Genomic DNA, 15,889 nt, shown 5'->3' on the forward strand with positions numbered 1-15,889 from the left:
AGATATCCAGAGGTTAAAAATAATGGAAAAATATAGGTAAGCAAAGAGCTTTACTTGAGAGAAGATTTTTCACTGAATTTGATACCTTTCTAATTTACAACTCCAGGAAATTGTGTTGTTAATCTGTACTTCATATTCTAATCGAAAGTAGGAACTGCTTCTTTATATCACATTTAAGAACTATCTTTCATACTCATCTGTCATGTAGTTTTCCTGTAATGCCTTTGTTATTCTTCAAGATGAATTAGGTATGTCTAAGGAGAGTGAAATTCTTCCTTGAGATTTTTCCTCTTCAATGAAACAAATCAAAAGTTCTCTTAATGATATAGAGATCTGGTGCTGAAGTTAACCAGCATGGCATGGAAACTCAAGTGAGAACCTTTCTTTGTTTTGAAAGAAACTTCTTTCAGTGGGAAAGTGCAAAAATATAATATAATGAAAGTGATTTGGTATCACTAAGAGATACATAAAACTTTGTATTTTCCAGAATTTTTTGAAAGATGAACTTTATATTCATTTGGTAGTGCTTTGCTACCCTTAGTAAATGAAAATTTTTCTTCCTATTATTTTTGTTTCATTTTTAAAATTCAGTAATTTTGAATCAACATTGATTCAAAGGTAGACTTTAAAATCTATTCTAAAATCCTAAAAAAGCAAATGCCAACCAACCAATTTTTGTTTTGAATTCAAAGCAAAGAACCCAAGTTTTTTTTTTTTTTTTAAGTAGGCTCCATGCCTAACATGGAGCCCAACATGGGATTTGAACTCACAACCCTGAGATCACGACTTGAGCTGAGATCAAGAGTCGGACACTTGACCTACTGAGCCACCCAGGTGCCCCCCAAATTTTTCAATTAAGATGTAAACATCCTTTTTTTATACATTTATATAAATCCATCATGAACTTGAAATTCAAAGCTAATTATTAGAAGAAAGAGGATTAGAGTTATATTTTGATGACCTGTATCTTCGGATCTGTTGACCTTTTTATCCTGGAAGTGTCACATCCCATATAACATACAAGATTCATTTTTATCCTGTGAAATCTTTGAAATACCTGACTAATATTTTGTTTTTTAAGGAAACAATAAGAGGAAGTGGGCTTATTTATGCCTCTGCAACTTAAGATTTTTCCTTTCCTTTATTTCATCTAGTAATATGTTAGATTTAGGCATGAGTAATCATCTCTTTCTCTTGTTATATGTATCATGTTTGAAAGAATTTTATGCAACTATTGCAGGTTCATAATTATTATTATGTTTACTAACACCAGTGAATTGACCTGGGCAAGAAATGCTTCCAGAGTTGTTTTGAAAAAAGGCTAATATTTCCTAACTGGAGGCAAATTTGAGGTAGTGAATCTGTGCACAAACTGAAAAGTTTGCCCCTGGACAAGAAAAATCTGACTCCTAAGGAGAGAATGTCTTAAGAGAATTCTCCAAGTATGCTCCTCTATTCTGGAGGAAGTGGGGGGTGTTCTATGAGAATTTGAGGTACAAAATAAATTTCTTCCCATAAAGATTGCAAACCCAGGTCACACTGGACAAGACTTTATTAATTTTTTTAATGTATTTTTATTCTATGGAAAGAGCTGGCCCTTAGTGACTTGGCAATCACAGGAAACACAACAGGCTCCAATCTCTAAGTTTTAAGCTTAAGAGTTATTTTGAAGATAAGGACAGTATAGCCGAACTCACCTTTGCCATAAAAATCTTATGTGTGTAGGAGACACTTCACAGGTATTTGTTAAATTGAACTAAATAAAGTTTATACTGTCTTTACTGACCATTATAAAGGTTGAAAGTTGCTGAAGTGTTAATCATAAAAACCAAAAGTTAAGTGATTCAGTGGCCGGTGTCCAAATGAGAGACTAATATCAGTTTGACTCAGTGTATTCCTCTACCTTTTGGAGAGTTCATATAAAAAGCATGAAAATATTTTTGGATTGAACATGAAGTGATATGAGTCTTTTCTACTAAATGGAATCTTAAAGCTTGGAAAAGCTAAGCTGATGATATTAAAAGAAGTGATATATTTCCTTCTAGTCTCTGTTATATGTACATGTACACCAACTGTGAACTGATAGTGGTTTTTGATTCTTAAAATACAAATTTTTTAAAATTAATAATAAACTTCCTTACCTAAAGCTATAGAAAAGGATCTTCATTATCCATTTTGAAATTACTTTCCAAAGCACTTAATTCCCAGTTAATAAAAAGCCAGAGTTCATTCCTTCTCTGTGAGTGCCAATGCTCCCATTTATGTGGTGGGGCCCCAAATACTAATGTCTGAGTTCTGCATCATTCCCTTCTTCCCTCCATCTTCGGCCTCTTCTAAAGGAGAGTGGTAAGATTTTTTTTTTTTTTTAGATTTTCTATGCTCTTTTGTCAGTAGGGATCAGGGTAGAATGACAGAAGCTGAGAAGGGAAACGAGATGGGATGGAGGAATAAAGAGAGAAAAACAGAGAGGGTGAGGAAGGAAGTTTTAGAAAATTTAATGAAGGAACAGAAAAAAATAAACCTAATGTTGGTGAAAATTTTGGAATAAGAGAGTTAACTGAATGATTTATAAAGTAGAAATTCAGTAGGGAAAAGATATAAAAAACTGATTTTTTAAGCAGTATGGTTAAGGTTAATTCTTCACCACCTCTTCAGAAGAATTTTTGTAAAGACTTTGCTTTTCAAGAATTGAATTTGGATTTTTTTTCCCTTTGAGGACTAAGATAGGTCTTAGAACTGTGGTTAGAAGGCTGTTTTATTCAGGTGATAGCTGGATATATTTTAAAGAGTAATGCAGAGTATTCAGGTATACAATTTTTTTTATTATGGCATGCATAACTTTTTATCAACAGCTATAAGATAACTCAGTGCAAAAGTGCTGTAATTTTTTTATTCTTGTTAATCCAAGAGCTTTGCAATTTCTGATTGCTTTTTAAATGATTTACATACCTAATCTCTCTTCTTGATTGTGCATTGTTTTTACATATTTTTCCCAAATATGCCTTATACTATGGAATAATGAGTTGATTATAGACTGTAAAATGACCACTCAGGAAATAAAATGAAAATGGTTTCTTCAACTGTTTGATTTACAAAATCCAAAAAGCTCCTCAGTAGTATAGATTAGAAAATTTAAAATAAAGTAGGTACATGAATGTATATGCATACTGAAGTTATCAAAAATCATTACTGAAGGCTGTGATTTATGTAAGTTACTAATTTTCTTTCTAGAATTAAGGTCTACGCTTAAGCATTTTAAACAGTGTTAATTACTAAATATGTGCACTAGTAAGTCTCAAAATATTTCACATAAAATTTCCAAATAAATTTGGCAATTTAACTGTTAGTATTCCTGGATCTTATAATATCCTTGGGATCAGGGGTCTGTGAATGGTAGGCAATTAAGAAATAGATACCTTTGTATTTTTTAATGTTTCTGCTTAATCGTGCACAAATATTTCAACCACGTGTACACACAACATCTCTGACCATGAGGAGGTTCAAAATTACACGTAGGATTATCATGTTTACAGTTCTGAAAAATATAAATGTAATTATAAAGAAATTTTAAAGAGCATTTGGGGTAAGGGACGAAGGGGAAAGGGAGTTTTATAATACTGTAGAAAGGTATTAGGGAAGAAAAAAAGAAATATAAATTAATCAGATATAGAAAAAGATCTCTGTATTTTTGAAGAAAAAAATTCTTAACTGTGAACTTTAATCTTGCAAGTAGTGAATGCCCATCTCATAGAAGTTTAAATACTTTATAGAATTTATTTCAACAAAGTATACAGATGTTGCTGACAGAGTCCTATGGAAGACCATAATTATTCTATTCCTTATTTTTCTAAATACTTTTTTGTTGTATTATAAAAATAAATATATATGATTAATAAATTTAATCTGTTTTATATTTGTTCTTATTTAATATATATTTGAAGATAGGTAAATGTGGAAGTTTTATATTTCCTCTACATGTAACCAGATCTGTGTAAATGTATCAAGCAAACTGCTGATAGTGTATGAGTGATGCATGACCATGCACATGGTGGCTAGAAAATGTTGCTAGCTATTTCGGACACACTTACTTAAAAAGTGATGCATTTCTCACTTTTTTTTCTTTTTTAGTATACTTTAAGGAATACTTTAAAGACTCTTCCTTCTAGCTCTATACACTTTTTTTTTTAAAATGAGAAAAAATTAAGCTGTGGTAGACAAAAGTCAGGAGATAAATCAGCAAAAGAATGTATGTGGAAGGCTCTAGTCTTATGGGATAATCAACAAACCTAAAAGAATAAAAGAAAGTGCGTCTCCTTTAATAGCAAGACAGCTGCTATTACCAAAAAATGTGATTTAGGTGGGAACTGGAGAAGTGGGTTGGGCACCTTTACATCTTAAATCAAAGAAAAACCGATTTATTAAATAAGCATCTTTAGACAGCCTGCTATTTTTAAAATCGCTCTCTCTCAACACATCTTGCCTACTCTTCCAAACTCACCACAGGAGCCATTCTGTATTTTCACAGTCAACAGCTGATTTTACAATTGAACTTACTCATAAAACAACACTGTTTTGATAAAATGACTCAGCTTAGTTCCCTGAAAAATACATTTGCCTTTTTTTTGCAGCCTCTGAGACAATTATGACAACATACCCTAGCTGTGTTCACATTTTTATGTTATTGTGTTATGGGTCCAGGTTGACACACAATTTATATATGCTCATGTGTTAGGTCTTTTCATATCCTCTTTGGAACATGCAGTGGCATACTTGTCTCTTGAAAGGTTTGGAAAACAGCTCAGCATATTCATGTAACTTATACTTTAGGAACAAAATACAAAAGTTCTTAAACTTGCAAAATGCACCAATAGCAGACATTCAGCTAGATATGTTTATTTTGGGGGGCCACCATATAGCTATCATAAAATTGTGTTTAAACTAAATTAATTACTCTTTTTACATTAAGTCTAAGATGATAATCTTAGATTTTTTATTCAAAGCAATTCTACTGAAAATAACTAATTTTCTCAGTGCTTTGATAAAACTGCTTTTGCAAACTTGTGAAGGTGAACCAAGGGAATAGACATGGTTTTATTTCATGCTTCACTCTATGAAATCCTTTCAAAAACTGGTCTCACTCTTACCCTTTTTGGGGTGATCTTCATAAGGTTGGAGAGAATATTTGGAGAGAAATATACTATAGTTAGCAAAACGTAGAAGGGAAAAGCCTCTAAACTACCACTTACTACTAAATATGTAGGACACTATAAAGTCAATTAAAAAAAATAAACAAACCCAGCCTTAGAAGATTGAAAAGCACAGTATGTTTCTCCCTCTCCCTCCCTGATAACCTCCTCCTAAGTGCAGTTACACCTGACCAGAATTCACCAAATGACATCACTGGTTATTTCTGCAAATAATTCTAACAACATCAGGCAACAATAGTTAAATAAATATAATACAAATAAATACACATACAAATAAAACAAATAACAATATGATCCATAGAGTTGAATATAATTATCTAAAATATTCGTGTCAGTTTGGAAGCTACTTGATCACAAAACATGAAAGAAATGTCAACTATTTCTTTTTCATCTACCATCAAACTCTAAATACATCATTAAGGAAGCCACACCTGGGCAAATTCCTTTGGGTTAAGTTCGTGAACACTTTCCAAATACTGTTGTACAAAGTTACACATCCATGCTGAGTAATTTACCATTGTGTAGTGATAATCTGAGGTGGGCCAGGGTTTTATTTGCAGATTATTCAGAGAGGAGCTATGAGGCATAATTTTAACATCCAGGTTGGAAGCATAAACAAAAGGTGCGTGCCCGTAGTCTGAACAGGAGACTGCAGTTTATGAAGTGATGTTTGGAGAATCAGAAGAGAGAGTAGTAGAGAGGGTATCTTTCATTTTAGAAATGCTGAGGCACAAAACACAAGTGCTTGTAGTACTTTCATACATGAAATCCTTTCTCCTGTATATGCATCATTTGTAAACGTAAGGTCTGTATACTGCTGACTATCCGTCTCTGGTGTCCAATGAGTAGGACTCCAATTCTTCTAATATCACTGTGAGAGAGAAAAAGATGTAGAGATGGGGGTGGGAGTGGAGGAGAGAGAATATGAATATTTAGATCTGGTAAGGAGATAGGAAATGAAGATTTACATATGGTAAGTGTGTCCCATGTCAGATTTGCTTATGAATTTAACAAAAATTGTATAGCTGGTAAAATGAGAGTTTAAGCAGAGATACAGGTGAACAGTTACATTTTTCTTCTCCCTGGTGCCAGATAATGTATCAAGTCTACCTCAAATTTAAGGATACAAAGGAAAATTTCACATTCAGGTACCAACGTAATGTTCAGACATTCCATAGACCTAAAGGGAATACAATTTTTAAAAGATTTATGTATTTATTTTAGAGAGACAGAGAGGGAGAGAGGAGGGGCAGAGGGAGAGGAAGAGAATGTCAGGCAGACACCCTGCTGAGTGCGGAGCCCACCTAGGGGCTCAATCTTATGACCCTGAGATCATGATGTGAGCCGAAATCAAGAGCTGGATACTTAACCAACTGAGCACCCAGGTGCCCCAGTTAACACTGTTGAAAATTTTTATCATTATCTAAATTCTACAATTTAACTGTTGAAAATTTTTATCATTATCTAAATTCTACAATTTAGATAACTATATCTAAAGTGTTAGCAAAATAATATATAGGGTAGAAGATACAATGTAGACTGTATCTGAGCCCTATGGTCATTAAATAATCTGAAAAAAATATTCTTGTATTAAGTTGAACTATATAAAGTTGCCATTACTATTTCAAACTAATGGCAATCTCATATGATTCAACCAACTAGTTTTAGTATCTACCTTTTAAGCACATGTTTTACTGCACCCAGCCAAGGAATAAGAACTTTTTATAGCACCCAGGCAAGGAATAATTTTTGAGACAATGGAAAAATGTCCAACTTGTATAATATAGATAAGAAGCTCTGAAATTACATGATGATAATGTACTACTGCAATTACTCCATTTGATGAAGGTAATAGGAATTGATTATGCAAAATTAGTATATGTGAGTCATAAGTAATTTGCTTAGGTAAACTGTGCTGATGTAGTCTAGGATGTGAATGAGAGTAATATACATTTCAGAAAGCATTTACAAATTTTTAAAATAGCTATTCGAATTAAACATATTCTTCCAAAGGAAAATAGTTAAAAGTGTAATGTCCAATTACCACTAGAATGATAATCAGAAATGGTGAGGAAAGACGTGGAAATGCCATACTAGCATTAGGAAATGTAGTTGAATCATGGTGTTTTGATCCGGTATTTGAATTTGTAACAACTTGAGTGGACTGCTAAGCATAATAATAAACCTAGGACCACTTACTCAATGCTCATTCTTGAAATTAGGTCAAAAGTCGTAAACCCTGCTGCCATGAAGTTATTTTTATATTGCCCCATCTTTATAGAATCCAGCCATTCACCAACTGTGACAAACAAAGGATATTCCGGAACTTCACCAGGGGATTCTGGCATTCTACAAGAAAAGAAACAAACAAACAAACAAAACCCATGGTGACCATTTAAAAGTCAGAGACAGCAAAAAATATCCAAGTCCCTTTTTTTCCTTTTACAATATCCTTGCCTCTAATGTTTTCATACTCCATTAAAAAATAATCTCTAATTTTCCATTATATTCAAATCAGCCACTTTTATCTGGTCAGTTTCACTTATCACTTTGTCTGTTTCTGCTTTTTTGCTACTAACTGGGTTTTATACTAGATAAAGCTTGAGAAAACCCACATCTTGTGAACTGCTATTTACTTTTTCCTCTTGCATAAAATTGTGTTTTCAAACCTGAGGAATAGCCCAGTCGTCATCCCCAAAGGACAGTTAGTAGCCATAGGCTGTTTACTCTTATACTTTCTAACCTGTCACCAAATCCTTGCCCTTTTGCCTTTTTTACATTTGATATGACAGTCCTTTCTCCTTTTCACAGTGAATTCATTGATCAAGCCTCCATTTATTTATTCTCAAACATTCAACAAGAATTTATTATTTATTAAAAAATAATCTCTGCTGTTACAGAGCTCAGTGGCATGAATAAGATTTACATACATTCAAGCCTAGAGTAAAACAGCCCAAAGCACAGATATAATATGGCATAAAACAAAGCAAAATCAATGTAAGTTTGAGTTAACAAGAAAAGGGAATCCAGCATTAATGGATCTTAATGTAAGTGAAACAGACATCTGTATTTTTGTTTCTAATATTTAATGAAAGGGCATTGCAGTTGGGGATATTTTTGTAGGTTTTTTTTTCTTTTTTTCTTTTTTGAGAGGCTGGGAGGTGGGGAAGGGGCAGAAGGGGAGAGAGAATCCTAAACAGGCTCCACACCCAGCACAGAGCATGACGTGGGGCTCAATCTCACAACCCTGAGATCATGACCTAAGCCAAAAATCAAGAGGCGGACACTTAACAAACTGAGCTACAAACAGGAGTCCCATATTTTTGTACTTTTAATATAAAAATAATATAAAGGTATTATTTTGGAAAGGCTAGCAGATGTGTGTGTATTCATACATAAATATATACATTATATATGTATATATATACATATATATACAGAATAGTTTTATATAAGCTAAAGATAGAATAAGCATGGAAGTAACCTTAGAAACTATAGTAAAATTAACTAAGAATTATATATTTAACTGATTCTGGCAATAAACTATATTATTCTGCTTTTACCTGGCACTAAAAAGTGCTTTTATAAGCATTTTATTAGTCTTCTAGGGTAATATATACATCATTAAAAGTTATTAGGTCTAGAGTTTATATTAAATAGTAGGGCAGTAACCTTTTTTTGTGATGGTATTTGAGTCAAATCAGTATTTTATAAGTAATGAAAATATTCCCATTAAAAGTTAGAAGGTTAATCCAAATTTCATTTACTTTGCTTTTAATTTTTTATAAAATTAAAGAAGGAAAGAATCCATGGGGACTTAACTAGATCCATAATTTTAACATTCGTATTTGGAATATTTGATTATAATCATATTTACCATTCATATTTGAACTATTTCACTTTAACTAGAAACCGATAGTGTATGAACACTAGTATATGAATGACAGTATATGAACCACATGAAATAAGAAGAACTCCATTGTGAGACAGAATGGAGTATGCATGTTGTATAACTCTGGTATTGTTTTGTTAAAAATATATGAGAATGGGAGTTAGGCTATAAGGTTAGTGCACAAGGTAAAACATAAAAACCTCTAATAATCAAAATTACCCATAAAAATCCTTTAAATTACCCTTAAATCATCAGGCCCTGTACATTGTACAACTCTTGAAGACTCTGAAAGAGGTCACTTGGAATTTTTTAGGACAAAGTCCCCACTAAAGGCCTCGAGTTCATTCTTTGGTTTTCCTTTGATTGTTATGTTGACTTCCCTTTTCCCAGACTGGGGTCTAGTTGAAGATGGGGATGAAGATGAAGAGAGAAAATGAGGAAAAAATAGGGGTTTTGCTTTTAATATATAATTCAAATGTGCATAAATTAAATGCATGTATCTTGTGACTACATAGTGGTTCATATTGAGTCCGGTAATTCTTAAGAGTGATTTGTATTTTTTTTACTAGTAATCATTTCTGTTACTATATTTCCAATTTGGGAGGCTGATAAAAGCTACATGCTTTTTTCTTATACAATAAATTGCAATGCTATTTTGATTGTGGGCTGATTCATCCAAATTAATATTGGAGGGATTCATGATTTGACCCTAATGAAGATTAGTTATGTCCAAAGATTGAAAACCTATCATAAATACTTTATTATTGCCATATTTGTTGCTTCCTAGAGATGTTAATATCAATAAGTATTATAAAATAAGCAAAATTCATATAAAATAAAAACTAATAAAGGTATCCACTGCAAACAGAGTTAAATAGGATTTTTAAGAGCATTTCTCCAAGTCTTCACTGTTCTAATGTACAATGTGAACATACAAGAAAATTAGCAATGGCATCTACATTATTTTCCTAAATTATCTGACTAGTTTCTATAAAACGTAGTTTAAGAAATGCTGCTATAATTTACTAAGTTTAAATATCAAAATGATCAGGGTACCCTTTTGCTTACTAACATAAAGCCACACATGCTAGGAAACTGAATGTCCTATTTTAAAACAAGGTGGCTCCCATATCTTTTAATTACTTGTCAAAGAAGTTTGTTGACTGAACAAAATTAAAAGAATGTATTTAAGTGACTTTCCCTTCATAGTCCCATGCCAGACTTGATGCACAGATAGTGTCAGGTGACTTCTACTTCCCTCTCCTGAGATAACTCTGGAATAACTCTCGAGCGTTCACAATTTATAATCCGTGAGTGGAAATGTAATTTGCTAATTTTATGTCCTTAGTATAGAAAGGTCATGGAAGGACATTCTGTATACCAAATGCCTTAAGTGGCCTATTTCTCTGTTGAAAAGCATGCACTATTTGCTCCCAGAATGTTTCAATACCATAATTCCCTTTCTCTCCACACATCTTTAGTAACCTAGTTACTCTTTGGCCTTTCTACCACTGCACTGGCAGGTGATTTAGTAAGGTCAGGATCCCCTCATTGTTCATAGCCACTGTGCAATAACTCTTCTTTCACCTTATCTTATAAAGAAGTTGAAAAATGCTGCTATTTTCCGGCTTTGAGGGCTGGGTACCATCACCCTCACATGAATTCTCTGGAATATTACCTAATAAACAATAAACGCCCTTTCTTATCAACCATGTACAATGATAAATTCAGTCTGCCATTTGCTGAGCACATAGAAATTTCTGCTCTTTGGTGATTAGTGGGAGCTGCCCACCTGAGAAATATCTTTACAGCAAAATCTGCAGCTCATGTTGAAAAAAAGTACATATTGTAGAACAGAAGGTCAGGGGTCTCTCACTTCCCTCAGAAAAATGAGGAAGGGGTAAAGTTAGGAAATTATAAATGTATAAATGATGGTCAATTTAGATTAGAGAGAGGGCTGGAACATAGGTAGAATAGGTAATGACACAGTTTAAGGTTCAATAAATATATACTTGTAATACATCTAAGTATGTAAAAATGAGTAGCACTGATAGAGCCAATAATTTTTTACTCTAATGAGCCTTTTGAGTTCATAATAGTACTATTCTTTTTAAGATTTATTTATTTATTTTAGAGAGAGAGGATGCCTGCAGGGGGTGTGGGGCAGAGAGAGAGAGAGAGAGAGAGAGAAAATCTCCAGCAAACTCTCCACTGAGTGCGGAGCCCCATGTGGGGCTTGATCCCAGGACCCTGAGATCATGACCTGAGTTGAAACCAAGAGTCAGATGCTTCACTGACAGAGCCACCTGGGTGACCCAGTACTAGTCTTTTAATTTAGAAAGTTCTTACATAGATAATCAATAGATATGGAAACTGCCAGTAAATAGCAAGAAGGTTTTTATTTCCAAAAGTTTTCCATGTTTTATATTTATCATGCAAATATAATAATAATAGATTTATTAAAAATGATTCAAGAAAAGTTATACTTTGAGAAATACTATTGCAAAGTAAGATCTTGTTTTAATATGAAACCATCACATGCTTAAAGGCTTTTCTCTTTTTATGACTCCAAGATAACTTTTTCCCCCTAGCTGTTATACATGGTTAGCGGAACTGCACAGATTAGGTCCATTCTATTTTACATTGCCTTTATTTCAGTTACTTATTAATAATTTGAATGTTTCAGTAGTATTCATAAATATTAATCAAATGAGTATATAATGATCTACATTTTGATACTTAATAATTTAATTTCCTGAAGTTAGGCTCCTACGGGGCTAGCAATATTCTTTTATTACAGATGACTACTCAATCTTATAGTATGTATCTTTTTGTTTCAGTTAAATTACTTCTTTGGGAAAAATCTATAAGACAGAAGAATTTTTTAAAAAGGTTAAGTTAAAATTCCCTGATGGCAGGGACCAGATTTCACATATATTTCTATTTTCTGTAGGCCTTAGCACAAAGCTGAAAGTTTTATAGGAATTTTAAATAAGTGGTGATTTAGACTTGAGTATTCTGTATAGAAAAGTTTAGTCCATGACATAATGGCTGATTCATGATGAATGATCTATTTTGACTTAGTTCCCTTAAATTGAATAGTAAGTACATATTGATGGTGCTTGCTTATCCCTGCCTTTGTGGGTTTCAGAGTGGAGAGAGAGGCAGCTATAGGTGGAGTGAGGTAGCCCAGGGTGAAGTGATCTAGAACAATAGCAACAGTGTTCAACTTATTCAATATCACCACTTTCACGTGCATTTCTGATCTCATAACTCAGGGATTACACTTCACACTATTTAGTTAATCCATACATAATATACAAATTATCTACCTAAACTTTGAAGGAAGAATTTGTTTTATCAGATGAAAAAGAAAACCTTGTCCTCTCTATAGTCAGGTGGGATAGCAAACTTGAACATAATCTTGAACATGGCTGAACATTGTAGGAGGATGTTGAGGGGATATACTGACTAAGTGTTTGTTACTTATTCCCATGAACGAGGGCATATACTCTAACTCCTTGGATTTGCTTAGTAGAACATAAAATAACAGGCTATGCTCCACTGCAAATTCTTTTTGGGATTTTAATATACCCCATCCAGGAAGTCTGATTAGTTCAGAGAAAATCTATGTGGAAATATAAAAAAAAGTACTTTTCTTATAATCATATTTCTAAAACAGTGCCATAATGGGAAGAACCTTGCCATTTTGCATGATTGTACACTGTGTGGTGGACATAACAAGGACTTTGCAGTTGGTGGACCTTGTTAAAATGTCTGATCCACTAATTACTTTCTTTACTCTTTGAGTTTCTCTTTCTTAATCTGAAGGATGGGGATAGTAATAGGGTGGATTAAATGATTTTATAGATAAAAGTACCTAGGTACAATGACTGAAACACAGTAGGCTTTCAACAAATGGCAATAAAAGTTATTATTGATGATATATATTGGAATTTTTATCAGTATTAATATTGGTATTAACATCAGTATTATCACTAGCTTGTGCCAAGAGCTCATGTGAATTAAGTTTAGATTATCTAACAGGTAGAAGTTTCTTATTTCCTGATTAATATTTAATATTCTGTCTTCCTTCCACAGAGTTTTGATAATCAATCAATTACAACACCGATTTTGGCTAGCCATTCATTTCTCTCTCATGGGAAATACCATTAAAACTTCTAGTTATAGAAATTAGAACAAGTCGTCTATGACCTGGTAGAAACAACCAGGCAAGTGCTGATTATGTGTAGCCTAGACAGCAATGAACAAGATCTTCTTGAAATCAATGGAAAAATTCATATCCAATTGTTGAAAGTTCCTGTCCTCAGAAGACAGCATTAGAGGTGCTTTATGAATTGGATGGAGGAGGTAGTACCATTTAGTCTTAAAACATTTACTTGTGGTTTTCTAAAGCAGAGGTTCTTAATTATGATACTGGTTTGAACTTTTCCCTATCCTCATGATTCACACATTACTGATACCCAAGTAGTTGGAAGTTCAACAGAGATTTATGTGTACTAAGGAAAGTGGTGGTTCCAGTTCCTAAAAGCTAAAGTTTTAAGATCCTTAACTGTGGCCCCATGGGTAAAGAAACTATTCTTAAGTGTCTTGGCCTGGGCAGAGCATGATTTCTGAAGCAGGTGATTGCCATGGACTGTCCTTCTGGTCAACTGCTGCCCATCCCTGGATGCCCCTTTTTAAGCTGATATCACCAAAGAGCCCATAATCTGTAAAAAAGTTTTTGTCAGTGCTGGGGATCTATGGCAGAGACTAGAGAAAAGTATTATTTTCCATTACATGGTCACATTGGTCAAAAAGGCACTGCCAGCTGACTTCAATGTAGTGCTTTGGTGTGTGAAGGAATCAGGGGTGAGAGTTGAAGAGGTTGGAGAATAAATGTGTAGAATAACGTGGGTGGGGTGTGGAAGGTCGGGCCGGGCGAAGGAACACTCATATAGTCATTAATCTATTACACTATTAAACCACTGGACCTCAGATGTGACCCTGGGAACCATGGGGATATGTTTGACTTGGGATTGAGAGTAGCTATAGCATTTATCATGAGGGCCAAAGGAAAGGGAGTGAGTGGTGTTTCAAAGGTCATGGCCAGGCCCTGCTCCTGATGTCATTCTCCACATAGACTTGGCTTCAAAGTTGGCCTTTTCGCCCAGGGGCTGTACACCATGTGATAGTTACAAATACTTTAAAAAGGAGGTTATAAGGTAACATTGTTGAATGAGTAAAAGTGAAGGTAGTTCGAAATTCACATTTATGAAAGGGTGATTACCTATATTAACAAGGTACTTCTGCAAATTATTTTTTAAATCAATCATATCTAGATAAAAAGAAAAAAGTAAATAAAATGATACTTATAATATTGCTATGTTCCCTTATACATCCATATACTTTCTTGAGTAAGAGAGAAGAACTGAACAGAGCTCTGAATATTCCCACGGGAGTGTGCCAGGCCCAAGAACATCAGCATTATTCAGAACAGCTGCTCCAATGAAAGCTTTCCCTGACCAACAGTTTTTTTTTTTTTTTTTTTTAATCTATTGGGTGTTCTGTCTTTTGAGAAGAGAAATTACAGATACAAGATTTATAAAATTTCTAATATGCTAGTATAAAATTAGTGAGCTGCGGGTTTCACAGCTTTCCTCATTTCCCCTTTGTTGCCTTAATTTTTTCCCTTCTTACTATTCTGTCAAGAGAAAGGATAAAAGCTTCTCAGGTGAATTGTTGAGAAAAAAGCAATTAGAGTGGAATAAAAGCCATGGGGACCTAGTGGATGAGAGAGTTATGTCAGTACAGAAGCGTGAGGGAATCCCAGGAGGCTGGGGAGACTCCAGAGTCTAATAAGAGTATAGGTGAGTTTAATCAGAGTTGCTGTGGATTACACCCTTAAACTCCTTTACCTGCTTGAGAGATAAATGGGCGGAGAGATTGAAATTCTACTCCCTGTCATGTTCCTTTAATCCAGCGCACTGAGACAGATGACTGGGCTTTGGGAGTTGGGGGATGGACAGTGCCACAGTTTTATAAGCACAAAACAAACCACAAATCCTTTAGCTAAATTGTTATCCTTCATACCATGTCTCTTCCCTTTATTTTTTTTTTAAATTTTATTTATTTGAGAGAGTGAATGAGAGAGAGAGAGAGCATGAAAAGAGAGAGGGTCAGAGGGCAAAGCAGACTCCCTGCCAAGCAGGGAGCCTGATGCAGGGCTTGACCCCGGAACTCCAGGATCATGACCTGAGACCAAAGTAGCTGTTTAACCAACTGAGCCACCCAGGTGCCCTTTTTCCTTTAAACAGTCTCAGTTCTCTGGGATCAGGGACAGGGTGGGTGGATAGTACTGGAGGTGAAGGGGTTGGCAGGGATAACCTGCTCAGGCTGCTGTGAAAATAAGAGTGGTGATAACAGTTCAGGCATGTGTACCAGTAGAACTCTGTTTTTCTTTGTTTCTCCAAGAAAAGTGTATTAAAGGCAGAAAACACTAGTACATAGATCTTTGTCAGAAACAAGGATAGCAAATCAGTCACAGAAACTTCTATTTGGTTTCCCAGATATCAGACTTCAGAATCAAATCAAACTGCCAACTGTATGTAAAGTACCCAACTCTTGTCCGCGTGTGGCAGTACCATCACTGACTTGCCATCTGTTGGCCTGTCCACAGGATGGCTGCACATCCTGTTAAACCCTTTAAACCCTATATCTCTGGCCCCATGACACAAGTCCTCATACTGACTTTACCTCTGGATCATTTTGACTTTTGGCATTTTCTCAT

At 34.4% G+C, this 15,889-nt stretch overlaps 1 protein-coding gene across 3 annotated transcripts in view; it reads right to left on the reverse strand.

Moving 5' to 3' along the window:
• Positions 1–3,897: 3,897 nt before the first annotated feature.
• The window catches only part of EPHA6 (EPH receptor A6), an 878,132-nt gene continuing 866,140 nt past the window's right edge, over positions 3,898–15,889 (reverse strand). For all 3 annotated transcript variants that reach the window (XM_059164403.1, XM_059164402.1, XM_059164404.1), the window contains 2 exons: positions 7,407–7,556; positions 3,898–6,078 (listed from right to left, as the gene is read on the reverse strand). In XM_059164403.1, the coding sequence (XP_059020386.1) occupies positions 5,964–6,078; positions 7,407–7,556 (265 nt within the window). In that variant the 3' untranslated portion in view covers positions 3,898–5,963. The remainder of the gene's footprint in view (positions 6,079–7,406; positions 7,557–15,889) is intronic.

Source organism: Mustela lutreola, chromosome 2 (genome assembly GCF_030435805.1).
Source record: "Mustela lutreola isolate mMusLut2 chromosome 2, mMusLut2.pri, whole genome shotgun sequence".
In the NCBI taxonomy this organism is placed as follows: domain Eukaryota; kingdom Metazoa; phylum Chordata; class Mammalia; order Carnivora; family Mustelidae; genus Mustela; species Mustela lutreola.